Here is a 27,594-nt window from a genome sequence, read left to right as displayed (position 1 = left end):
AAATTTATTTCAATAATATATATTAAGAATAAGACTGAACACGCTAATACGTGAACATATTTAAGTGTGTCTAAATATGTCAAAAAAATTTATTTTTTATTATTAAACACAACAGACACACATGTTGGACGAGTGTTGTGTACGGCAGCTCAATTTAGAGCAACTCCAATGCTAAGAAATAGAGTTCCTCTTCTGACATATGGGGACTCAATTACCATTGGAGTGAAAAGGAAAAGAGGGTTCTTCACGGGGATCAAGGTTGAGAGTCCCTCTAAGCAGGGACTTGCAACAACCAATAAAATCATGCCATGTGGTAAGTTAATAAAAAAATATATATTAAATATATATTAAATACTTATATATCTATTTAATTAATTATTTATATTAATTATTTAATAATTAGTTATATTAAATTATAATTAATATAAATAATTATATTAAATCAATATCAAATATTATTTATATTGTTATATTAAATCATAATTAATTAAATTTATTTTACATAAAAAATAAATTTAATTTTTATATATTATAAAATAATTTTTAGTTAAATTATTTATTTTTATTTATAAAATTTAAAATACTAATCAAATTTAAGTTATTTATTTTAATATTTTATAATATTGAATTATTTTGAATTTATAAATTTAAATAATATTATTAAAAATAATAATTATTATATTAATTTTAATTACTTAATTAATTAATTAGGTGGGACCACAATAGGGATTAAAGTTAGTTCCTTCTAATGGAGAAGAGAGAGATTCATTGAGTTCCTATTTATTGGTTATGATGCAAAATCTGATGTGAAGTCACTTTTTATTATAAGTGAGCCATAAATAGGGACTGAGACGAGTTTCCTACTGGAGATGGTCTTAGTGATTCATTTTTAAATTTTAACTATACAAGCATTAAATTTATAATCATATTTTAATGTTGCGTGTCATAGAGTCATACGACAAATTCCAACTACCACCAAAGTACGGATAACATAACTCTTTTCTCCTTGAAAGCTCAAGTTGCATTTACTTTGATACCCCTTTGAGTTCTGAGTATCACAACTTCATTATTATTTATTGGGACCACGTAACATTATCCACATCCTCAAAGAAAAAAGAGAGCCAACTAAACATGTCAATATTTTCCTCAACGTGTTTAACTGATCCACGTTTCATTTGCCATGGATTCCTTCTTCCCATTCTTCTATTGCTACTGCAGATTTCATCTCAACTTGGAGACTGTGGTACCATTGTTAAGTACCTTCCAGGATTCCAGGGACCACTTCCTTTTCTGCTTGAAACTGGGTCAGTTACACTCATGTGCTATCTTTTGAGATTTCAATAATATACTAAAACTTTGCATGCATAATATTGGGAGCAAATCAAGTTAAGAGAATAGAGAATAATATAAATAATTGTGTTGATCAGGTATATAGGAGTAGGAGAAAATGATGATGTTCAGAGTTTCTACTATTTCATTGAGTCAGAGAACAATCCAAGAGAGGATCCTCTCATGCTCTGGCTCACTGGTGGTCCTGGCTGCTCTGCTTTTTCTGGCCTTGTCTATGAAATAGGTTAAAAGCATCATTAAGAATTACTGCTACCTTAATCTTTCATTCTTTTAGTCCTTAAGATAGTCTATCTTATGATGCATTGCAGGACCACTTGCATTTCAAGTTGATGAATATGATGGCGGCCTCCCTAGTTTGGTGTATAAGCCAAACTCATGGACTAAGGTAGAGACAAGTATCTACATTCTATTGGCTGAAATATATAATTTTGGCATTTATTTGTTTTACAGTTAATAGTTTTAGAAAAAGTATAGGTAGACAATGAAAATACTAAACAATGTGAACAATGGATATAATGGATATATCGGATGTTCATTTTACTAGGTCTGCAGATGGTTATTCTAATATTAAGATTTAAGTGGGTAATTTGGAGGTATAGTGTGTTTTGATTTGTTTAAGAAAGTTATTGCAATTTTTGTGGCAGGTAAGTAGCATTGTATTTGTAGATTTGCCTGTTAATACTGGCTTTTCATATGCTAGAACGGAATTCGCTTCACAACGGAGCGATTCCTTGTCAGTCAATCAAGCCTATCAATTTTTGAGGAAGGTATGCTCACAACTTTATATTGCTTCATGAATTGTTTCCCTTGTTTGCAGTTATATTAATGAGTATAATGTCATGTATAAATCTTTGTAGTGGATAATGGATCATCCAGAATTTCTCAACAACAAAGTTTACATTGCTGGTGATTCATATTCTGGTATGCATGTTCCTATAATTGCTGACAAAATTTCAAAAGGTATTGGATCACAAAGATTGTATGGTAATGTTGTTTCACTTTAAAGAGTTCTGATGGTGAAAACTTAGGTAAAGTCAACTTCACATGAAGTTGATATCTGAGAGCCGTTAGATGAAAATTTAGTCAAATCAGTCAAATCATCTAACGGCTCTCAGATATCAACTTCACGTGAAGTCGACTGCACCTGAGTTTCCACCAATTCACATACAATGTGTTGTTGACAGCTTAACTATCCCACAAATTTCCTATTTCCTTGTTTGCAGCAAATGAACGAGGCCTCCAACCATGGATAAATCTGCAGGTTTGATTTTCATATTCCCTTATGTCTCTAGAAATAAACAGCCTAAGATGCCACTTAAAAGATATATAAATGAACAAGTAACTCCATTTAAAATGTATTATCTTCAACTTTTTTGCTTTGATGATCAAACAGGTAAAGTAGAAATTCATGAAAAGAATTTGAACAGAAGATTAATGCAAACAAGAAGTAATGAATGTTCTTTTCTTTAGGGATACCTGATGGGGAATCCTATAATAGATCGAAATCAAAAAAATTATGTAATCCCATTTGCTCATGGGATGGGACTCATTTCTGATGAACTATACAAGGTAGTTCTTAATACTTTATTTTTAAAATGGCATTGAAAATTAATTTAAAAAATGCTAACTGATTCTATAATTCACTCAATGAAACAGTCACTGCAAAAACATTGTAAAGGAGAATATGTAAATGTAGACATGAGAAATGTTTTGTGTTCAAGAGATCTCAACTCCTTTGATGAGGTATGAAACCATCAATTTTCATTTTATTGCCCCCATAATCTTTGTTATCAAAAGTTCATTAGCTTGATTTATAGCCTGAAAAGTGAAGAGAAATTCTGCAGATCACATCAGGTATTGCAACAGCCAACATTTTGGAGCCCAAGTGTGAGTTCGCCACACAGAAGCCATTGGAATCTTCTTGGAGGAGATCACTAACAGATAACTATCATGGGAAGTTCAAAGATACTCATCTCAGATTACCATCCAGGAATTGCCGGGTAACCTTCCTATCCTGTTGAATATTGTGTACTTAGTTAAAACCTCTCCAATGCTTTTTTGTTTGGAAAAGTATAAAGTATTAATATACTATTGGCCAACTTATTGCCAACAATAATTAATTATTATATTTTAAACACATGTATAAGGAGACACATCCAGAAAATACATATATAAAGACACTTTCATTAGACACAGTCATAAAAAATGTATTTTTATTAGACACATCCACAAAGACACTCCCATTAAACACAGTCATAAATAAGAGTTAGCAGAAGTTGACAGAAATGCTGTTGGTAACGTAGCGGGATTGTTTTTGTTTTAATTTGAGTACTGTTTCTATCACCAGAGTTATGGATATCTCCTTAGTGCCTATTGGGCCAATGATGACAAAGTCCGCAATGCCCTTAACGTGCGGAAGGTATAAACTCATGTGAAGTTGATTTCCCAATGATCATTTGCATGGTTATTAAGAGTAAAGCTTGCAGGGAACTAAAAAGAAATGGAAACGCTGCACCAGAAATATGCCTTACAAGTATGATATCTCTAGCAACTTTCCATATCAAGTAAATCTCAGCAGAAAAGGCTATCGTTCCTTGATTTACAGGTCAGTTTTCTCTGTTTGCTTCATACTTGAGACTTGATCATTTATTATGATTTCAATGGAAAATAAATTTGATGTATTGATAACAGTGGGGATCATGACATGGTTGTTCCTTTCTTGGCAACTCAAGCATGGATAAGATCGTTAAACTACTCCATTGTAGACGATTGGAGGCCATGGTATACTAATGGCCAAGTTGCAGGGTATTCATTCCTTTAAGTCTAGAAAGCTCTATTATGCAGTTTATGCTTTTCTTTTCTCTTTTACATTTACTGTTTGTTTTTATTTTTTCCCCACTTAAGCAGATACACAAGGACTTACTCCAATGCAATGACATTTGCAACTGTCAAGGCAAGACCTAGATCGCTCTTTTTGGACACAAATGGTGATAAGATAACTTAATTGTTTTATAATGATGGATATGATTGCAGGGTGGAGGGCACACAGCACCAGAGTACAAGCCTCAAGAATGCTTTCACATGTATAGTAGATGGATATCTGAGAGACCTTTCTAGGAATAAACCAAACAAGATCAAATTACAAAGGTGACAAGGAATAAAAAGTCATATCAAGGAGCAGATTTCAAGATAACAGTTGAAGAATGTATCAACAATGTTTATATATTTTATATTATATTGGCTATTGAGTTTACATTTCATTTGAATATTCAACAAAGCAGATTTCGTATTTTTAAGTCACATGGAATAATTTCTTATAACTAGTACTAAAATCCATACTAAATTTTATAATAGTACAAAGTTCATCGAAATGTCATACTGTCATACATCATATCATACTTATAAAGTCAACCACTCGAAAGAAGGACTTTACTGAATAGGATCCCTTGTTGTCATGCTTCATATCATTCTAATATTTCTATCTACCTCTTTTTGATTCATACCCACCCTTGAGAGCACCCTCATCAAGTGTTCAAGTTCTTCCACCTCCAAGACAAACTCCACACCCAAGAACATCCATTCCAAAATCCACAATCACTTGTCTTATAATACACTCCCTATCAGAATCTGCATTCCCTTCTAAAACACCTTAGCTATATCTAGCTCTTTGAATTTTAGGCCTCTGATTTCACTCCCAAACTTTGTGTCTATATATTAGTTATACAGTTGTTCTACATTGTTGTAGATCAATATGATAAAAATATTGTGAAATTTTGGCTTTTTTTTTTTTCAAATATTATGTTGTGGATGTTTTCTAATTTCCTTGTTATAATAGAATTTTTTTATGTATTTTATCATCTAATATAATGAATTATGACAGATGTGTCAATAAATAAATTATTTTTTATTTATTTATCAATTTTCTTAAATTTAACTCATTTATCAAAATTAAATAAGAAAAGAATTAATTCTTTGTTTTATATTTTATCAAAAGCTTTTACTTGTAAATAAATTAATATATATTCATATAATATATAGATCGATAGAATTAATTTTCAATATATTATTCTTATTGTATTATACTATAAAATTTATTATAATAATTTTTTTGTTTTAAGAGTTATATAGATTGGTTATTATTTTATTTATCTATAAAACTATATGCAAAAATTTTACATCATTAACTTTTTGTGTACGGTGCAAGTCTAAATTTTGGATAGATTATATATATTTTATTTTACCAGAACTAATAAATATGATTTTAAATTTAATGCATGTATAGTTAGAAATGAATCACCAAGTACTAAAAAAGAAAATTCTATTTTGTGGATGAAGATGTAAAGGAATTGTTTAGGTAAACTCAACATAGAATACAAGTTGTACAAAAAAAAATACTAAAAGACAAGTTCAAAGACATGCCGATATATTATTATACAATGAATTTAAAAGTTCATGCCAATCTATCTTATTGTAGTTAATAATCACTTAAATTGTTTTTTTTAAAAGACAATCACCTTGGATAATTTTTCTATTGTTATTAGTTATCAATAAGATGGAAACATGCCGTTAAGTAACATGCAGTATCAATAAGATGGAAACAAAAAATAGCATGGTCATACCGGATAACTTTTTTTTATTGTACTAGTTATATTGGTCAATTCTATTTAATAAAAAAATAGAACAAATGTTTATTTCGTCTTATTTTATATATAATTTATACTTTATATAATTTCTTTTTTTTTTCTTTTTTTTGCTCTCTATTTTTTCCTATTTTTTTATTCTACAAAAAAGTATAATTAATAATATAATATAATTTAAATAAAAAATATTATTATATGAGAGAGTACATAATAAAAAGTACATAATAAAATTAAAAAAAATATTATTATATGAGAGAGTACATAATAAAAAATACATAATAAAATTAAGAGAATACTTAAAAAAGTTTTGTATATTTTTTATTCAATTAAAAATAAAAAAAGATTAATTATATATATACAAAAAATACAAAATAAATTAATAAAATTTTAATTTTAATTTATACTAACAAACTAATAAAATTTTAAATTTTAAACTATCTTTTTGGCAGTCGCAGTTGGTGACTGAAAAAGTGTCAAAAACCTTTTTGACTTTTTATTCAAAACAGCGACACCACTTCGGTGCTAAAGCTCGTTTTCCAGAATGAATCCCTTCTATTCTGATTTTACTCCTCAATATCCTTATTCTCCTCTGAACAACTATGCATGGAACATTCATCTAAATCAAATTAACTATGGCCGGCAAAATATGCTTCATGGAGGTTTAAATCACAGCCACTTTAATTACGGTGATTCAACCCCTCCATATGGTTGGGGTTTTCCAAATGATAGTGCTCTTATTGCTAACTTCTTACTGCACCAAACTGCTAGACAAAGTAATCCTTTTGTGGCCCCATGCAAGCTTCCAAGATGATGATGTCAGAGCTGCTAGTCTCTTACAGCACCAAATTGGTAGACCGATTAATCACTTTGCAACCTCACCAGTACGACCAACTAGTCGTGTTGCAAGCCCACCAGCACGGCCAACAAATCCCATTATAGTTCCACGGACCATTCTGGTGTGAAATTTGTGGGGTTTGGTTGACTAGTTCCAAAATCATAGAAGAACATAATAAAGGAAGGAACCATCAGAATATGTTGAAAGGACATGAGCATACATTGAAAACACATGAGAAGTCTGAGGAACTTAGAGCTATAAGAAGACGAGAGAGGAAACATGTGTCAAATGCACTTGGGAGTACAGTAGATCGGTCTAAAATAGTTCAGATATCAGAGAGAATTCATGGGGGAGACTTCTACTGTTCCAGCTGAAAATGCTGAAGAGGAATGTAGGGATAACTCTGTAACCAGGGGTTATGACTCCAAGAGAAAAATCGAAGGAGCTAATGGAAACAATGATGAGAACAAGATTAACAGAATAAGAAGGACTATAGAATCATCAAAACGTGAAGGGAAATTGAGGAATAACTCTGTTGCAGAGGGCTTTGATTCAAAGCTGAAATTTAAAAGAAATGGTGGCTGTAATAACAAGGACAACACTAAGCAGTTAGCATCATCAAGTAGGGGTCATGATTCCAAGCTGAAAATTGGAGGAACTAATGGAAGTAATGGCAAGAAAATTAAGCAGAAAAGAAGAGTCATCAAATCATCAAAATTTGACACTGATGCTCCATCAAATTGTGCAAATGCAGAATCTACCCCTCAAGTACCTACAGGAGCACCACAAGAGCAGTCTATGCTACTGCAGGTACTCTTATCAGTACCAGCAAAGGGATCTAATTCTGAACCACAAAGTCAACCTCCTGTACTAGTTAAGTCAGAAGCCAAGTTCCTACTGATGCAACAAATGTTCAAATGCCATAATCAATGTCAATGGAGTTCAATGTTCCTGTAAATTCTATCATCAACAATGAAATTTTAGATGTAAATTGCAAAGTTGAAGAAAATATGGAAGTACTTGACATCATTCTTCTGTCAATTTATGTGGAGTCTAAAGTTCAAGTACCTTTATCAGTACCATCACAGAAGCCTACATTTAGATGGAAGTTGCAAAGTTGAAGAAAAGATGGAAGTACTTGACATCATTCCTCTGTCAATTTATGTGGAGTCTACAATTCAAATACATTCATCAGTACCATCACAGAAGCCTACATCATTACTGGAACTCTCACCATTACCTATAGAGGGATTAAAGTCTGAACCACTAATCAACCTTTTGTACAAGTTAAATTGAAACAGACAAGTATCCGAAGACAATGGACATTATGAGAGTCAAACTCCTAAGCATGAAACAAATCTTTATCTTCCATCATCAATCTCAATGGAATTTGATGCTCCTGCAGATTCTAGTACCAATACTAAAATTTTAAATGAAAATTCCATAGCCAAAGAAAATATGAAAGTAACCACCAAATTAATCATACCCTCGATAGTTCAGGAAAATATTTGTTTTGTATGCGGCTATGGAGGCTTTGAGGAGGCATTGATTTATTGCTAAAGTGTCAAATATGGGCACAGCATAGATACTATTTAGATGGACATGTGATTTTCACAAGTTATATGGTTAACTTATGGTTGATTTAATAATACTCCAACAGTACTATTACAGATGCCCTCTAAGTCAACTTTAAAATTTTCCTGGCTGGTGATGTATAAAGAAAGATATAGTGTCTTTGTGATTGAAATTGAATAATATCTATGACTTTTATATCTAGGATTTGACTCGCATTTCCAGACTAGGAATCTATGATATTTGTGGTGAAGTATTGACTTCATGAAAACTAAATAATGTTATCAAAGTACAACAATCCTCAACAATGAAAATATCACATTCTTTTTTTAGCGTTACATCAAGAAAAGGAAGCACTTACCTTATCAATAATGTTCTGTTTTGCTGTGGCTTTCCCATCAATAATAGACTGTTTCGAATCAATTTTTTTCCCATAAGCAACAAAATATCTTATTGAACCATCTTGAACTTATTGAGCAGGTCCTATGTATACTCTGGTGGAGTAGACAAAAGATGATGACCCCAATAACTCGTGATAAAATAAATATTATTAATTAAAATAAATAAATATTATTTAAATAATATTAATTAAATCACTCTTAGATAGATAATTAGTTAATTATTAAAAAAATAATATTAAATTATAATATTATTTTTTAAAGAATATTTAATTTTTTTTATATTTCTTTTAGTATATTTTTTATATAGTACTTTTAATAGTAATCTATTTTAGCATATTATAATTTTTTATTATTATAATAAAAATTAATATTTATTTATTAAATTAAAAATAATATATAAAAAATTGATAATTTTTAAGTATTTTTTATAATAAAAATTAATATTTATTTATTAAATTAAAAATAACATATAAAATAATATATTTTAGTATTCTTTTTAAATACTTTCAATAATTTTATTTTTATTATTATTTTAAGTTCTAATTTTTTATTAATTATATTTTTATTATTATTATAGTTAATTTTTTATTTAATTTATTATTTCTAATAAGGACAATAATACATATTTTAAAAAATAATAAACAGTATACAAGAATTACAATAATACATTTTAACATGTTAAACAAAAAATATTTTATAATTTTTTTAGTACTCTTAATATTTTTCTTTTAATATTATTTTAGATGGTAAATTTTTTTTATTTATGATTTTATTGTTATGTATGATCAATTTTTTAGTTACTTTGTCTTTTTTTAATAGGATTAATAATTCATATTATAATAAAATAATAATAATAAATAAAAATATAAAAAAGATATTAAAAATAATAAAAAATTAAAATATTTAAAATAACTTGTAATAAATATGAAATTAAAAAATTTTCATTAAAAATATAAAAAATTAAAGTTTCTAATACATTTATTAAATAAAAATATTTAAAACCTTTTACTAACAACTAAACCCTAATATTAATTATCCCCGTCAAGTTACACTCTAAGCAATGGAAGCAAAACATTGAAGTTGTCTGTATATTCCATATTATACGACTTTATTTCACTTTTACGGTCTTTTTTTTTTTTGAGTCAATGTTTTTTTGAAATTATTTTTTATTTAATGTGTATATATAAATAGGAGGAGGGCAACAAAGAAAAAATTATCTAACCCAATCGCTTGTTTACCTAATATATTATATTAAAAAATAAAAATTATGTCATTTATTTAATTTTTACTAATCCTAATATCACTTCAACCACCATTCAATTCGTACTTACTTCAAAATTTTCTTTTTATTTTCACTTTTCAGTTATGTACATTTTTCTTTTTTTTATATATTTTTCTTCTAATGTTAATTCTAATAAGGTATTCGATTATCCGAATTGATCAAACTCAGATGTAAATCGATTCTAATTATTTCAACTCGATTCAACTTTAAACCGATCAATTTTGTTACATAGAAGTTTTTTATCATATTTTATTTTATCCAAATTTATTAATTTTATACATTTAAATATTAAATAAATTATGAAATATTTGTACTTATTTTTGAATAATCGTATATTATATATTTTTAATCAAATTTATAATTTTAAAAAACAACAACAACAAAGTTTTGTTCCACTAAGTGGGTCAGACTACATGAATTAAACGATGCCGTTGAGCTCTATCATGTATTATGTCCACAGAGGGACCGTTTACATATATATATATATATATATATCTCACCACCTCATGGATGATCTTTCTAGGTCTTCTTCTGCCTTTTACCCTTTATTTATCTTCCATCTTATCCACCCTTCTGATTGGATGTTCGGTCTTCTTCTCACATGTCCAAACCACCTGAGACGCAATTCTATCATCTTTTTCACAATAGGAGCTACTCCAACTCTCTTAAATATTCGTTCCTTATTCTATCCAAACGCATATGATCACTCATCTATATTTGTTGAGTTAAAAAATCAACTAAATTAATTAATAATGACAAACATTATTTTATTAGGCAATTATCTAATTAATATTAATTATTTGTGATTAAGTGTTGCAGGCTAAAATTCATTGTTGCAGCAGTCTAATACAAAGCAAGCTTAATATATTATAGTGGGCCACAAAATAATAGAAATCCAAAGGTGATGAATAAAAAGCAAACGGACTAAACTTGAATAGAACCAATCCAAACCCGATTTGATATCACTCAAGCAAATCCCTCCATGTTGCTTCTTCCATAACAACGTTCACTTTTTTCTATCTCGGTCAGAACTCAGAGAAAGAGAAAGAGAAAGCTTAACTCCTAAACTGTTCACCAAAGAAGCAAGAAAGAGAACGTTTAGCAAAAAAGTTGAAGTCTAATTACCCACATCAAACTGTATCAAGAGAAGCTGTTCTACATGCATCTCATTTTTTTCTTTTCATCTTCAACTTTCTGCCATTCCAAATTGGGATACATGGAAAAGATGATCTCTGTTCAATACTGCTGTGAATCTATGGTCAAAAGTGTGTCTTGGGGATGAAGTAGTGTTTCAATGGCTAAGATCTGGGTTTACCATTGAAAATATTTGTTATTGCTACCCTGTGGCTTTCGATCAACAAATAAGGTCAGAACCAGAATTCCTAATTTGAGGATTTACTGAAAAGAAGTGATGTGGTGTGTTGGTGAAGCACACAACTCGAGGGTTGACCTAGGAGAGAGCAACTCAGCAATATGCAAGAAGATACAAAAGAAGATTTTTATCATTCTGAAGCCAAGGAGAAATAACTAGTGTTTTGAGGTTTTGTGTTCTGAGAGAAGAGTTCTCTGAAGAGGTTCATCAATTTGGACAGTGCTTACTAATTGAAGGAGCATTCCGTAAGAATGAGGAACTAAATCAGAGGTACGTAAATCTGGTTGATCACAGCAAAAAAGCTGTTGAAGCATCAATCTCATTCATGTTTTACATATTGTAATTTTCTTTTTAATGTTTATTTTTCTGTAATTTCTTGAGGTAAAAGGCTGAATGAGAGAGTCATTAAAAACGCCTAAGAGTGAAAAGAGGCAGAGAGATACACATGAGAGAAAAGTCTAGAGTGATTTCAGATTTCTTTAAGTTGGTTGTATATCTTGTATCTTGTACGAGTGAGGTATCCCTTTCTTAGTTGGGTTAGCACTAAGAGTGAAGAGTTAGGTATTAGTATAATCAAGTCAAGTTAGGTCAAAACTTGAGTGTGAAAGGATTGTGTCAATTCTGTGGAATTGATGTATGTAATACTTTAACTTTAGTGGAAATTCAACCACAACAGGTTGCATCGCATAAGACAACCGAACCAGGATACATGATAGTGTTAGCTTCTCTCTTCCCTGCTCTGTTCAGTTTTCTGATATTTATGAGATAAAATAAAATTGTCTCATAAATTTTTCGCTGCTGAGTTCAAACAGATTCAGATTGAAAGATTATTTTAAAAGGGTTATTTCATTAAAGTAAAAGAAGGTCATAGATTCAACCCCCTTCTTTAAGCCTTTTACAACCTTCAATCTTTAACATTTTTATCTTTGCCACACTTAATTTATGCTTGTGCTCCTCTTTGTCCGCCTAACACTTCGTACCATAAAGCATAGCCGACCTAATAGAAGTACAATAGAATTTGTCTTTAAGTTTTAAATATATTTTTTTGTCACATTACGACAGAGGAAAGGAAGTGAGCTTGGGAGGGGGGGAAGGGGGGAGGGAGGGAAAGAGAGAGAGACTCGTTAGCTCGGCGACGCCACGAACTCGACCTTCGTGACGATGACGGAGGAATGAGAACTACAGCAAACAGAAAGAGAGCGAGAGAGCGCTCGAATGAGAGGAGAGGAGAGGAGAGTTTCCTATGACGACAACAGCAGGAGGAACGAATCGAAGAGAGCCAAACCACCGAACAGAACTTCCACACGCGACGCAACACCATATAATTTGTGACTATATTTATCAGAATTTATACACGTAAATTAATATAATTTATACTCGTATCTTTTAGAATTTACATATATAAATAATAATTCAGTATTTGTAATAGTAAAATAATAGCTAAAATTACTAAAAAGTATAGCGCTAGAATTTCTTCCTTTACAGAAGTACAAAGTTTGATGAAATCTCATGCTATGTGTGACCGTGTCATATATGATATATCATATCATGCTTTTCGGTGATTTAATGGATTAAGAAAAAAGGAAAAAGATAAAGTTTGTGAATCATTCAAATTATATGACCTTCCACATGCAAGATGCAAGTTGCAACCCAAGACTAATATGATATGATATACAGAGCACACCATTTTTCGATTAGGCAAATCACATCTATAAAACGTGCTTATTATATTAATTAATTACTAGTATTTTAATTGCAACCATTAGTCTAGTATAATTATTCAATACCGTTCCGGACGGGTATCACGAGTACTTGGATTTGGAAGCTCCAATAAGAGTGACACTGACGTACTCAAACAGCAAAGAGAGACCATTAAGCCAAGTGACTTCATATGATTCCATTCTTCTATTACTGTTATTAGCTCAGGGGTTAAAGAAATCATAAGGAATTAATTATGTCACCTAAGAAAGAAATGCATATATGTTAAGTTATGTGATTGTTTGGGAGCTATTATCTTAATAAAAAAAATATTTTTTTTATAAAAGATATTTTTTTATTTTTTAATGTATTTAGTAAATTTTTAGTAATAAAAGTAAAAACATTAAAAAAATTGAAAAAACATATTTTTTTAAAAGTTGTAATTTATATTTTTTTTAAAAAACTTTTTTTTCTTAAAAAAAGTTTTTTTCATGTAATAAATAAATAAAAAAATACTTTTATATTGTAATACCCAAACATAATTGATAGATAAAAAAATCTTTTTACATGAAATATCTAAACATAAAATTACTTTTACTTTTTTATAAGATCTTTTAAAAAAATATAACTCAAAAAAGAATATTTTTTTAGAAGCTCACCCAAACAAACCTGTATATAAAAAGAATCAACCAAAAAGCATAGCAGATACAATGGAGAGGCCATTGAAAATGGCAAGGTTTACTTATTCAAGTTGTCACATTTGCCATGGAATGCTACTTCACATTCTTTTATTGTCAGTACAGTTTTCAGCTCAACATGCAAACTGTGGCAACATAGTGAAGTACCTTCCTGGGTTTGAGGGACCCCTTCCTTTTATGCTTGAAACTGGGTCAGTAACATATTCTATGGCCTATGGCCTATGCTTTCTTACTTTTGTGCCATTTTGCATTATCATTATCATATGTTTTGATAGGTACATAGGAGTAGGGGAAAATGATGATGTACAGAGTTTCTACTATTTCATTGAGTCAGAGAACAATCCAAGAGAGGATCCTCTCATGCTATGGCTCACTGGTGGTCCTGGCTGCTCTGCTTTCTCTGGCCTTGTCTATGAAATAGGTTAGTAGCAATTTACTAATTTAGCATCATTGCTCAATATCAGAAAGTACAAATAAAAATCATTCTTTTAGTCCTTAAGATAGTCTATCTTATGATGCAATGCAGGACCACTTGCATTTCAAGTTGATGAATATGATGGGGGCCTCCCTAATTTAGTGTATAGGCCATACTCATGGACTAAGGTTGAGACAATTATCTACATTTTTGTTGGTTGAAATATATAAGTTTAGCTTTGATTTTATTCATTTCATCAGATCCTTTTAGATTCCTTTAGGGTTAATAGTTAGTTTCTTGTGTTTCTAAAGGTTATTTGTTGCAATTTTTGTGGCAGGCTAGTAGCATTATATTTGTAGATTTGCCAGTTAATACTGGCTTTTCATATGCTAGAACAGAATATGCTTCACAACGGAGCGATTCCTTGTCAGTCAATCAAGCCTATGAATTTTTTAGGAAGGTATACTCAACTTTACATTCATGAATTGGCTCCTTTGTTTGCAGTTATTTTAATCAGTCTGTTAAAATGTTAATATTATGTATAAATATCTTTGTAGTGGTTAATGGATCATCCAGCATTTCTCAAAAACAAAGTTTACATTGGTGGTGATTCATACTCTGGTATTCTTATTCCTATAATTGCTCATGAAATTTTAAAAGGTATTGGATAGCAAAGATTCATACTCTGGTGTTGTAAAAGTGTCTATGCATGAGTTTTAGCACTTTCAATTCAACTACTAATTTATATAGAAGTTAATACCCACTTGATTGATTGTTTGTCTGTGTTGACAGTTTAATAATTACATAAATTTCCAATTTCCTTGTTTTCAGGAAATGAACAAGGCCTCCAACCATGGATAAATCTCCAGGTTTGATGAACAAGTAACTCCATATAAATTGTATTATCTTCAACGTTTTTGCTTTGATGATCAAATAGTTGCATTTGTTCACTTAAATATAAAGAAGCTGAATGTTTCTTTAGGGATACCTGATGGGGAATCCTAAAATAGATGAAAAAGAAAAAAACTATCGAATCCCATTTGCTCATGGGATGGGACTCATTTCTGATGAACTGCACCAGGTAGTTCACTTATAAGTTCTTAGCATTTTCTTTTTAAAATGACATTGAAAACTAATTTAAAAAAATGCTAATTGAGTTCGTTCACTCAATGAAACAGTCACTGCAGAAACATTGTAAAGGAGAATATGTAAATGTAGACATCAGAAATATTTTGTGTTCAAGCTATCTCGAGTCCTATTATGAGGTATGCAAATAAATTTTCGTTTTATTGCCCCTATTATCTTCTTTTAATTTTTCATTAGCTTGATTTATGGCCAGAAAACCATATCTGCAGATCACATCAGATATCAATATGGCCCACATTTTGGAGCCATTGTGTGAGTTGGACTCACAGAACCCACTGAAATCTTCTTGGAAGAGATCACTAACAGAGAACTATCCTTGGAAGTTAAATGATATTCATCTCAGATTACCATCCGGGAATTGTAGGGTAATCTTCCTATATTGTTGAATCCTATTGTGCTTGGTAGGTGTCTTAACTCTTAAGACAGGAAATAGGACAAGACAAAAAAATTGTGTCCCTATATTCTTCTCCAAGCATGTTTATATCTCTTAGTGTCTGTTGATCTTCTAGCTTACAATGCACTGGTTGCTCTCAGTAAAGTCTGAAGCAAACAACCTCTCTAATGCTTTTTGTTATAAATTGAATTCTGCTTCTATGACTAGGATTATGGATATCTCCTTAGTGGCTATTGGGCCAACAATGACAAAGTGCGCAATGCGCTTAAAGTGCGGAAGGTATAGCAGTGACTTATTTGAAGTTGATTTCCAAATGATCATTTGCATAGTTATTAGCAGAAAATCTTGGTTGTATTATGTTGCAGGGAACTAAAAAGAAATGGCAACGATGCACCTCCCATATGCCTTACAAGTTTGATATCTCTAGCAGCTTTCCATATCAAGTAAATCTCAGCAAAGAAGGCTATCGTTCACTAATTTACAGGTCAGTTTCCTCTGATCTGCATGCTTGAATCTTGTGGAGCTTGAGACATTTCAATGGAAAATAAATTTGATGTATTGATAACAGTGGGGATCATGACATGGTTGTTCCTTTCTTGGCAACTCAAGCATGGATAAGATCGTTAAACTACTCCATTGTCGACGATTGGAGGCCATGGTATACTAATGGACAAGTTGCAGGGTATTCATTCCTTTAACTCTAGAAAGCTCTATTATGCAGTTGATGCTTTTCTTTTCTCTTTTACATTTATTGTTTATTTAAATCTTTTCCCACTTAAGCAGATACACAAGGACTTACTCCAATGCAATGACATTTGCAACTGTCAAGGCAAGATCTAGATCTCTCTTTTTGGACACAAATGGTGATAAGATGAGTTATTTGTTTTATAATGATGGATATGGTTGCAGGGTGGAGGACACACAGCACCAGAATACAAGCCTCAAGAATGCCTTCACATGTATAGTAGGTGGATCTCTGAGAGACCCTTTTAGGAAACAAACCAAAGAAGATCAAACTACAAAGGTGTCTAGGAATAAGAAGTTATAATCAAGGAGCAAATTTCATTCACTTTATGCATCATTCAATCATCTGTTAGTGTAGTGTATCTTTCTCAAGATAACAATTGAAGAATAGATAAACACTTTCTGTATATTGTATTGTATTATATTGGCTATTGACTTCATGTTTCATTTGAATATTATATAATATATAGCATGTGATCAGCCTTTTAATTTAATAATAGGAGTTTGTTAATATGCTTGAATATTATATTTAATTGTTAATTAAATATAATATTCAACGTCCCAACTAATCCAACACAAAATTCCACTTCCCATTGGGTGCACACAACCTCTTTTGACTAAGCTGCTCAAATAGAAAGAGAGATCATTAAGCCCCACATGCTGCTTTGTTGTTATTGTTTCTGTTCTAGAACACTGAACCATGGGTGTTGAGACAAACCCAACCACTTGGTGGAACCCTCCAAGTACACCATATTGGAACTTTGGACTCATCAGAGTTTGGAACAACATTAGATACAAAATCTGATTTCAGATCCTTTTCCAGTTCTTGCTTCCTGAACTCAAATTCCTCTGCTTCTGCTAACTGGTTCCTCTCTAACCATTCTATTGCCTCCTCAATTTTCTTCTCTAGATTTTTCAATTTTTACTTCATTTCATATGCATAGTTTTCAAGTGAGTTCTTTGCCTTCTCCTTCTTCTTTAATTCCTCATCATCTTCCTTAAACTTCTCTGCATCTCTCACAATTCTCTTCAACTCTTCTGGTCTCAACCTTCCATTCCTGTGGTTGATCTTGATCGTTTTCTTTACCGTCGAACTTTTGTCTTCAGCCGTGACCTCAAGAATGCCATCTATGTTTATATCGAAGCAAACATTGATCTGTGAGGTTCCTCTTGGTGCTTGGAGCTCAAGCTTCCCGAGAAAGACATTATCCTTTGTTTTTGGTTCTTCTTCTTCGAACACTTTGATCATAATACTCCATTTTCTTTTTCTTTTTTTCATTTTCGATTTGCATTAATATGTATAAGTTGTAGAATTTGAATATTTGTAATTAAAATTTTTTATAATTATTATTATTATGACAATTTTAATGTATGTTTATTACATTTAATTAGTATTTTATGTTTTAATTGAATAATAATAAATAAGAATTTTTTATTTTAATTTTTTAAAAATGTTTTACTAAATAATGATTGGTTGATTTTTCATGACATCATTAGCAAAAAGAAGATGACTTAAATTTATTATGGAGAGACTTGTATCAGTTTTTATATATTATAAATAATCTGACAAATTTTTTTTATTTAATGTTAGATTTTCAAAAATCAAAAATATACCAAAGAGACCATGGTGTGATGTTCTATGGTGACCTATTTGTCAGATGTAATCATCGGTTCAGGTTAGAACCAATAGAGATAATCATTTACATGGGACCTCCCAAACTTTATAGAGAAGAGGAGTATAAGAGAAAAGCTGAAATAAAATTGTGGTTGAAATGGACAAATTCTACTTACATTAAACCTACATCAACGGGTGCTTATTTTGTTTGCCCAATTGTAAAAATTTTATCACAAATGTAGAAATAGTAATAGGAATAAGATGTATTAAGATAGGATCTCTTCGTTGCTTTGCCACGGAAGAACTTTGCACTTTTTCATGGATGCAAATAATTCATAAACATTTTGCACTTAAATTCCTCTACTTCTGCTAACTGGTTCCTCTCTAACTATTCTATTGCCTCCTCAATTTTCTTTCGGAATTCTAGTAGAGCCACCAACAAGAACAATCTTGTGTACTTAGTTTTTGTCAACCTTGTATGTTGGCAAGGGTGAGCATGGGTCAATTTAGTTTGGGTGAAAGGTAAAATTAGAATCGAAGCGATCAAAATGTAATTGGTTTAATTTAGTTTGAATTTATATTTTTTGTGTATATATTCGAACCAAACCAAACCGATTAAGAACGGATTGATTTGATTCGAATAATTGGTACTCGATGACTTTAAAATTTATAAAAAACCAAATTTTTATCTTAAAAATGCAACAAGTACAATAAACATATAACAGTAATATAAATAATCTAAACATGTTAAACACCAAATACATTAAAAACTAAACTCATTAAAATTCAAACATATTAATAACAAATAATCTCACTAAAAACTATATATATATATATATATATATATATATATATAATTAATATATGATCGGATTTATGGATTGGTTCAGATTCTGCATCCTAGAACCGATATCCGAATCAATCACTAACAAAGGCGATTAATTTGGTTCGAATTTGATCCGATTACCCGTTGATTCTAGAACTAATTTAATTAGTTCGGTTCGAATTTGAACAAGTAATTAGATACCCACTATCCATGCTCATCCCGGTATGTTGCACAAAAACATGAACATATAAGTATTAAAAAATCATATACCCCTGAAGTATGTATTCTTTAATATATATAATTTAAAATCACTGGAATTTTATTTTAAAGTGGTTGAGTTAAAATAAGCATGAGGGAGTTTTATTTTGAAGTGGTGAAGTAGTTGCGTTAAAATATACATTATCGCATGACTGCGTGAAGTGTTTTGTTTTATTTTAAAAATAATAAAAATAGGCTAATTTTAAATTCTTAATACTTTCAGTCATATATTAATTAATTAGTTAGTTAAAATTGCTTATTTTTTCTATTATTTTAAAATTGTCGATGTTTTTTATTATTTAAAATTGTTCATCTTTTTTATTATTTAAAATATTTTATTTTTAAGAGTTCGGTTTAATTTAAATTATTAATATTTTTATTATTTTTAAAAATTATATTTTTATATTTACAAATACACATATTGTTATGTACCATATATATATATATATATATATATATATATATATATATATATATATATATATATATAGTTTTAAAAAATTATATTTTTACAATAAAATAATATCATTTTTATTTAGTATTTCAATAACCATGTCATATAAATACTATGTCTTATCATCAATTATATTCTATTTTATATAATCAATTTGTTTATAAAAAAATATTTTTTATTTTTTATTTGTTTTCATTCTATTTTATATGTTTACATATATTAATGTTATTTTCATTCTTTAGATGTTTGGGACATAAATTGATATTTTTTAATATTTACTTAAAAATATTTTTTTAATTTTCTACCATTCTTTATAGTAATGTGTTTTGCATTCATTAACCTTTGGAATTTTAATTTTCTATCTCTTGCATTTTTTTTTGTAAATAATTAAAAAAATGAATAAATGAGAATGAAAAACATATAAAAATGTTATATTAAATTTAAAAAAATTTTGACAATTAATATAAGAGATTAAGAAATAAAGAGTAGTAAGAGTCTTAATATATATATATAAGTTATATAATTTGAATATTTGTAACTGAAATTTTTTATAATTATCATTATTATGACACTTTTAATGTATATTTATTACATTTAATTAGTACTTGATGTTTCAATTGAATAACAATAGATAAAAGTTTTTTGTTTTAATTTTTTAAAAATATTTTATTAAATAGTGATTGGTTGATTTTAATCTTTTGTCAAATTATTAGAATTGCTGATGTGGCATGAGAATTATATAGAATTGAATTGAATCCTGATTTAACAATTTATATCTTACTAGATTTAGGTTATTTTTTTGCCTTATTCCTTCTCTTTTTAGCACAATGCCATCTTTTTTATTATTATTAGGAAATCTTTTTAAAAAGTGTTTATTTATTAAAATAAATCAACTAAAGATTTTGCAATTAAAAAAATAGCTAAAAAATATGATTTTTATGAAAAAAAATTTAATCCAATTGATCTCATTGACAAAAAAAGGACTTAAATTTATTGGAAGTGTCATGTGTCACTTTTAATAGTATGAAAAATTGGCACAACAAAGAAATGCACTGCAGTTAGGTTACATATATATTGTATTGTATTATATTGGCTATTGACTTCAAATTTTATTTGAATATTATATAATATATAGCATGTGATCAGCCTTTTAATTTAATAATAGGAGTTTGTTAATATGCTTGAATATTATATTTATAATATTCAACGTCTCAACTAAGCAAACACAAAATTCCACTTCCCATTGGGTGCACACAACCTCTTTTGACTAAGCTGCTCAAATAGAAAGAGAGATCATTAAGCTCAAGTAATTTCATATTCCATTATTTTATTATTATTCTGTGTCATGTGTCACTTTTAATAGTATGAAAAATTGGCACAACAAAGAAATGCACAGCAGTTACGTTACGTTACATATATATTGTGAATGTAAGTCTTTGCTGACTACAATAAGAAGCTCCAATCAAAGGCCACAGCAAATGCTAGCAGAGAAAGTAATGAAGCCTTTGAAAATGGCAAGTTTATCTAATTTCATTTGCCATGGATTGCTACTTCCCATTCTCTTACTATTACTAAAGTTTTCAGCTCAACATGCCAAGTGTGGCAACATAGTGAAGTACCTCCCTGGGTTTGAGGGACCCCTTCCTTTTGTGCTTGAAACTGGGTCAGTAACATTTTCTATGGCCTATGGCCTAAGCTTTCTTAATTCATGGGATTTGGATCATGTACTTAATTAAACTTTGCATGCATACATGTATGATTTTAATCAGATACATAGGTGTGGGTGAAAATGAAGATGTGCAGGCTTTCTACTATTTCATTGAGTCAGAGAACAATCCTAAGGTGGATCCTCTCATGCTGTGGCTCACCGGTGGTCCTGGCTGCTCTGCTTTCTCTGGCCTTGTCTTTGAAATTGGTATTTGCCTCATATAAGATAACACAAGTTGGTAAAATGAGAAAGTAAATCGTTAACTATATATAACGGCTCTCAATTATCAACTTTACATGAAGTCGACTGCACCTGAGTTTCCACCATCTATAAAACATTTAGCAAGTCATATATACACACAATAGTTATTAATTAATCTCTTACTTTATGGCTTTACCAACTTAGCCACTTTTGAGAAGTCAAATCCATACTCATTCTTTGTCCTGTGATTTAAATGTCAAATTATATTTTGAGTGTTTCAGGTCCAATTACATTTAAAATTGAGGAATACAATGGAAGCCTGCCTAATTTGGTCTTGAGGCCACACTCATGGACAAAAGTGCAGATCATACCTATATATCTTGGCATATTCTTTTTCCATTTCACCAAATCCTTTCAAAGCTTTCCTAGTTATTTATGGCTAATAATCATGACATCTCTTCCACTTGTGATAGGTAAGTAGCATTATATTTGTAGACTTGCCTGTAAATACAGGCTTCTCATATGCCACAACAGAATCTGCTTCTCACCGGACAGATTGGTCATTAGTTCACCAAACCCATCAATTTCTTAGAAAGGTATACCCAAAACTGTTGTGCTTTTAGTTTTTTCTTTATAGTTTCCTTTGCAATTATTATATCAACCATTTTACTAGAATATTAACTCATGATCATGTTTAAAGGTTTGTAGTGGCTAATTGAGCATCCAGAATTTTTCTCCAATGAAGTTTACATTGGTGGTGATTCATACTCTGGCATTCCTGTTCCTGTAATAACTCATGAAATTTCTCAAGGTACAAGCATCATCTATGTTTGTCTGGAAAGCTAGACCTATTATAGCATATGAAGAAGTATGTTACCAGATTCATTAATCATTCCACAAATTCCAATGTTTACAGCAAATGAAGAAGGAATACAACCATGGATTAATCTTCAGGTTTCATTTATGATTCTTTTCAAAAAATGTATTCTTTTAAGAGCAAGAATAGCCCTTGAGATGCTCTTTTCATCAGGGATACCTGCTGGGGAATGCTGCAACAACCCGAACTGAAAAAAACCAGGAAATCCCATTTGCTCATGGAATGGGACTTATTTCTGATGAACTCTACCAGGTAGTTAAATTACTTATAAGTGCTCGCGGCTTATTCTTTAAAAGTTGTATTGAAGAGCAAAATCTCCATGATGGCTGCTGATCTCTATAATTTACTCAATCAACAGTCATTGCAAAAAAACTGCAGAGGAGAATATGCAAATGTAGACATTGCAAACTTGTTATGTGCACAAGATCTGAAGTCCTATGAGGATGTATGTAACCAACTATTTCCATTGTCCCTTGTATCTTTATTTATTTTAAAACCTCTTTCTAAAATGAAAGAATTCTTCCAATTCTGTAGACCATATCAGGACTTTGTAAAGCCCATATTTTGGAGCCAAACTGTGAGTTGGGTTCACCAAAGCCAGTGGATCTTCCTTGGAAGAGATCTCTGATTGATAACTATTATTCATGGTCTAACAATAATCGACTCGCATTGCCACCTTTAACCTGTCGGGTAATCTTCCATAAATTATCAAATAAGAGTTGTTTCCCCAATGCTTCTTTTCTATATATTTTGCAATATGATCTAAACTACTCTTCTATATTAGCTCATGACAACAATAAAGAAGTCTTGTGGCCCACAAATTCAGCCCAACAGAATACATAAATTCAATTACAATTTTAGTCTTTATTATCTTATCTTTAGTTGTTCTTTTATCATGATCACCTAGCTTTCCATGCATATGCTGTTAGATATATAACTATTCATGCATCTCTCTGTTAAGACTTTTCTAATGTTTCTGGTTTTAATTTGACTTTATCCTTCTCCATGATTAGAGTTATGGGTACTTCCTCAGTAGTTATTGGGCTAATGATGGCGAAGTTCGCAGTGCCCTGAACATACATAAGGTAAAGCTAACACAATGTTATAGTTTTATTGCATGGATGGTCAGCAGTGACATGAAAATGAGGTTTTCATGTTTTCAATTCTTGCAGGGAACGAAAGCAAAATGGCAACGCTGTACCTTCGATATACCTCACAAGGAGGATATTCCTAGCAGCTTTCCATATCATGTGAAGCTCAGTAAGAAAGGTTACCGTTCACTGATATACAGTGGCGATCATGACATGATGATTCCTTTCTTGGCAACTGAAGCATGGATAAGATCTTTAAACTACTCCATCATAGATGATTGGAGGCCATGGCACACAAATGGCCAAGTTGCAGGGTATTCCCCTGATTATAGCTATGTAACTAAGTTGAACTTTGTTACCATGATATAAAGAGTTTAGTAAAGAAATTAAGAATTATTTAAAAAAATATTATTTTTATTATTCATTTTTTTCATCTGTGATTACAAGAAGAGTATACGCTAAGAGTACGCTCGTTATGGAATAATATCCTAATAAATTACATTGATTTTTTTTTAATCCTCTTTGATATTTTTCTGATTTTGTTTTCTAATTATGATATTCTAATAAACTTGTCCATAGAAAATAAGTTATGTAGTTAATGAATGTTTTTTCTTATGCAGATATACAAGGACTTACTCCAATGCAATGACATTTGCAACTGTCAAGGCAAGCCTTCTTTCCCTTTTGCTACACTTGTGTGTTAGTGTGTAACTCTGTAACAATAATAATAATCATCATCTAAATTGCAGGGTGGTGGCCACACAGCTCCAGAGTATAAGCCTGAAGAATGCTTGAACATGTACAGTAGATGGATGTCGAGGATGGCTTTGTAGTAATAACCAAAGGTTTAATTATTCTGTTAGTTTTTATAGTTTTGCAAAATTTTTTAATTAGTGTCCTATACTTTTTTTTTTTTTTAATTGGGTTGTTGGACCAAATATTTTTTTTTAATTGAGTCCCTGTACTTTTTTTTTCTTTTATTTGAGTTTCGGTACCAATTTTTTTAGTTGGATCTCTATATAATTAAACTAATTACTACCAAGAGGGAACTAATTAAAAAAAAAGTGATGCAGAGATCCAATTAAAAAGAAAAAAATATAAAAACTTAATTAAAAATTTCGTGAAACTATAAGGACCAATAGAGTAATTAAAACTTAACCAAATAAGACCAATTACAAAGGTGGTTACTGGTTACGACAAAATGGTGTTCATTTTGTATCACAGTTATAATGAATCATTGAATGTGTATAATATTGTGTACCTTTCTCAAGCTTGCAAATGGTAGTGCACATTGTCTATTCCTCATTTAATGGAGGCACAAAACATGAGAAGGTTTTAATTAGCATATTGTCACCTAAAATCTAAAGTGAACGCTTATTTTCTTTTTTGGATACAGCACTTGGTTTTTGAAAATATGCGTTCAACAAATTCAACAATCTAAAAGTTGAGGAGGAGTTGTCACATTTTAGAAAATAGAAACCAAGAGCTCCATGTTTGACATTACTTAACCATATTGGAAGTTAGTGTAATTTACTCAATTTGTCAAAGTATTTCAAAGCCAATACATATTGTTATTGTAGCTTCCTCTCATACAACTGCTAGGCTTTGGAATATGTCAAGTGGTGAAGATATTAGGGTTTACCAAGGTCATCATAAGGCTACAATTTGTTGTGCCCCACACGATGGTCCAAATAACATTTAAATTATTAAATGATCTTGGTAACGAAATTTATGTTTTAAATTTTTTATAATTGTCAAATAATCATTTTTTAAATTTTATTTATTAATTAGCTTTTCATATTTATTTTATTTTAAAATTTAATCATTATTTTATAAATTACTTTATTATTTATCATTTATCTTATTTTCACAACTATATCATTAACAATTACTTAGCCCCTTTTTTTTTAATTACTTTGCATAGAAAATGACTTAAAATGACTTAAAAGACCCTTTATTCCATGCAAAATAATTTTAAAAAATGACTTAAAAAATATTAGGAGTACCATAAAAATTTGTAATATTCTAGTAATTTAGATAAATAGATGATAAAAATATATTTTTTTTAATTTCTAAATTATTATTGACTATGTAGAGTATTTCTTTAATGTCTTTAAGTCATTAGGACATTACAAATTTTTATAGTATTCCTAACATTTTTTAAACATTTTTTAAATTATTTTGTATAGAATAAAATATTTTTTTGTGGTATAATTTAAATAAATTTATTACAAAAATTTATTAAAAAATATTCATGAGTTATTAAAAATGGGCAAAAGAGTATTATATAAAAGTCGAATTGATAGCTCATTAATATTTTAAAGAAATCTCGTAATTAAATATTTTGTTAACTTTTTTCATGCATGAAATAAAAAATATATTTTTTAATTTTTAAATTATTAGTTTTTTAATAAATTATTAATTTTTTAATAAAAAATAGACAAAATTAAATCATGAGTAATTCTAGCCAATTTAAATTAATACGTGCAGCGTGTGTAATTTGAATCACTCGAATCATGTGTGCGTGTGTGTAACGTTGAAGGTCATGTGTGCGTGTGTGTGTAACATTAAAGGTGTAATTCGAATTAGACTAATTGGAATTCAAATTCAAATTACACCGTGTAATTCGAATTAGGCTAATTCAAATTCGAATTACATTGAAGGTGTAATTCAAATTAGGTAACGATCATTAGTTTGGTTGAATCACCTAAAATTTTTTCCAGCTTGGTTTATATGGGTGATTTGCCCTAAAATCAACTTCAACTAATTTAATTTTTAAAACTCAAATTTTATATTATAAAATTAAAATTCAACGTTTGTTGTTCTTTTGAATTGAAGAATAAGAAAAAACAACGTAAATCAATGAATTTTTATGTTTGATCGGTTAGTTTTAATTTGGAAGAATAAGGAAAAACAATGTAAATCAATGAATTTTTATGTTTGATCTGTTATTTTAATTTGTTTGATGGCGTTAACAATTGAAATATATTGTGTTTGTTGATAATTCAATCATCATAGTTCAACAACAATGAGATAGTATATAGCTATTTTGGGTCAAATAATTCCGATTGAAAACTCGTAATTGGGTGATTTTAGATTATTCATAACCCATCTCATAAATTATTTCTCCAACTATTCTTTTCGTCGTCCAATACAAGTCCAGATTTTTATTATTTTATTAATAACAACCATCCACTAATCACACACCAAAAGAATAATATAGAAAGAAAAGAAAAAAGAACATACCTATTTATATAAAAAAAAATTGGCTAATAGGCGCAGCAAGAGTATAAAGTATTGAACTAGATATGCATTGATACTATGGTACCTATCTAGTAACAATCAACATGCATGCTAAATTGATTAAGATTCGCAAAGAAATTGAGAATTTAATCGTTCTTGAATTAAAAGAGCAAAATTTATACCTAATAAAAGAAATAAATTATTAGCCCTACTTGTCTTGTCTTTAGAGAACTAAAGATTCATGCTGAATCAGTCAAAGCCTCAATTTCGACCCGCTACATTGCATCTATAGGTACTACCTTCCTCAAATTCGGCTACTGCCTTCCTCAAACCCTCAAGCCTGCAATCGGCCTCAAACTTGTTCAACGTGATTAAGCCGACCTCTCGTACTGTGCCGATGAGAGCACCAAACATGGTGAAGCATGCGGAGGCTCTGAGACTGCGGCGGCACAAAGAGAGCAGCCCGCTGCTGATGGCCGGGGCAGATATGCGGTTCCAGGAGTCGTTCTTCTGACGAACAGAACACAAGGTGTAGTTGACGGCACTATTTAGGGCATACCAGGCGGCAAACTTGCCTCCGACACGGGGTGCATTGAGGAGGACGGCGTGGCAAGCGGTAGCAGCATGGGTTGGAGAGCTGCAAAGGGACTTGAAAAAGTAGAAGGTGGATCCGCCGATTACGCCCTTCAAGAACCCAGAGCCCCCTGAATTGAGGACATAATCAAGGCATTGTTCTCTTGTTTCCGGAGTTTTATCCTTGAAGAAAGTATACAT

General features: G+C 30.3%; 5 protein-coding genes across 6 annotated transcripts; 3 read left to right on the top strand and 2 right to left on the bottom strand.

Annotated features, from left to right (window-relative positions):
* The first annotated feature begins 1,021 nt into the window (after window positions 1-1,021).
* On the top strand, window positions 1,022-4,721 carry LOC112714370 (serine carboxypeptidase-like 2). The gene is made up of 14 exons (XM_072205631.1): window positions 1,022-1,304; window positions 1,428-1,573; window positions 1,659-1,735; window positions 1,995-2,117; window positions 2,208-2,310; window positions 2,574-2,611; window positions 2,821-2,919; window positions 3,007-3,093; window positions 3,195-3,350; window positions 3,698-3,769; window positions 3,837-3,955; window positions 4,042-4,155; window positions 4,258-4,303; window positions 4,384-4,721. Exons 1-14 carry the CDS (start codon window positions 1,132-1,134, stop codon window positions 4,465-4,467), a joined length of 1,437 nt encoding a protein of 478 aa, XP_072061732.1. The 5' UTR covers window positions 1,022-1,131; the 3' UTR covers window positions 4,468-4,721.
* A 9,122-nt stretch (window positions 4,722-13,843) lies between these two features.
* Window positions 13,844-17,044, top strand: LOC112714369 (serine carboxypeptidase-like 13). Of its 2 annotated transcripts, none has more exons than XM_072205630.1 (14): window positions 13,844-14,039; window positions 14,124-14,269; window positions 14,375-14,451; window positions 14,601-14,723; window positions 14,821-14,884; window positions 15,095-15,132; window positions 15,246-15,344; window positions 15,442-15,528; window positions 15,619-15,774; window positions 16,011-16,082; window positions 16,169-16,287; window positions 16,372-16,485; window positions 16,587-16,632; window positions 16,713-17,044. In XM_072205630.1, the coding sequence occupies exons 1-14, from the start codon at window positions 13,861-13,863 to the stop codon at window positions 16,794-16,796; spliced, it is 1,404 nt and encodes a 467-aa protein (XP_072061731.1). In that variant the 5' UTR covers window positions 13,844-13,860; the 3' UTR covers window positions 16,797-17,044. The 2 variants fall into 2 exon arrangements, with proteins under 2 accessions (XP_072061731.1, XP_025621739.1); XM_025765954.2 differs by having other exon boundaries at window positions 13,845-14,039; window positions 14,821-14,923.
* Window positions 17,045-17,469: 425 nt separating this feature from the next.
* Window positions 17,470-17,796, bottom strand: LOC112718411 (heat shock 70 kDa protein-like). The gene has a single exon (XM_025770175.1). It carries the CDS (start codon window positions 17,794-17,796, stop codon window positions 17,470-17,472), a length of 327 nt encoding a protein of 108 aa, XP_025625960.1.
* A 3,337-nt stretch (window positions 17,797-21,133) lies between these two features.
* On the top strand, window positions 21,134-24,555 carry LOC112714367 (serine carboxypeptidase-like 13). The gene is made up of 13 exons (XM_025765953.2): window positions 21,134-21,363; window positions 21,470-21,615; window positions 21,891-21,967; window positions 22,083-22,205; window positions 22,318-22,420; window positions 22,526-22,563; window positions 22,640-22,738; window positions 22,845-22,931; window positions 23,021-23,176; window positions 23,500-23,571; window positions 23,659-23,891; window positions 24,198-24,243; window positions 24,327-24,555. The coding sequence occupies exons 1-13, from the start codon at window positions 21,179-21,181 to the stop codon at window positions 24,408-24,410; spliced, it is 1,449 nt and encodes a 482-aa protein (XP_025621738.1). The 5' UTR covers window positions 21,134-21,178; the 3' UTR covers window positions 24,411-24,555.
* A 2,526-nt stretch (window positions 24,556-27,081) lies between these two features.
* On the bottom strand, window positions 27,082-27,594 carry LOC112718410 (mitochondrial import inner membrane translocase subunit TIM17-3-like). Its single transcript, XM_025770174.1, has one exon. It carries the CDS (start codon window positions 27,592-27,594, stop codon window positions 27,082-27,084), a length of 513 nt encoding a protein of 170 aa, XP_025625959.1.

This window comes from Arachis hypogaea, chromosome 10, assembly GCF_003086295.3.
Source record: "Arachis hypogaea cultivar Tifrunner chromosome 10, arahy.Tifrunner.gnm2.J5K5, whole genome shotgun sequence".
Taxonomy (NCBI): Eukaryota; Viridiplantae; Streptophyta; class Magnoliopsida; order Fabales; family Fabaceae; genus Arachis; species Arachis hypogaea.
This window is presented reverse-complemented; position numbering and strand designations above follow the sequence as displayed.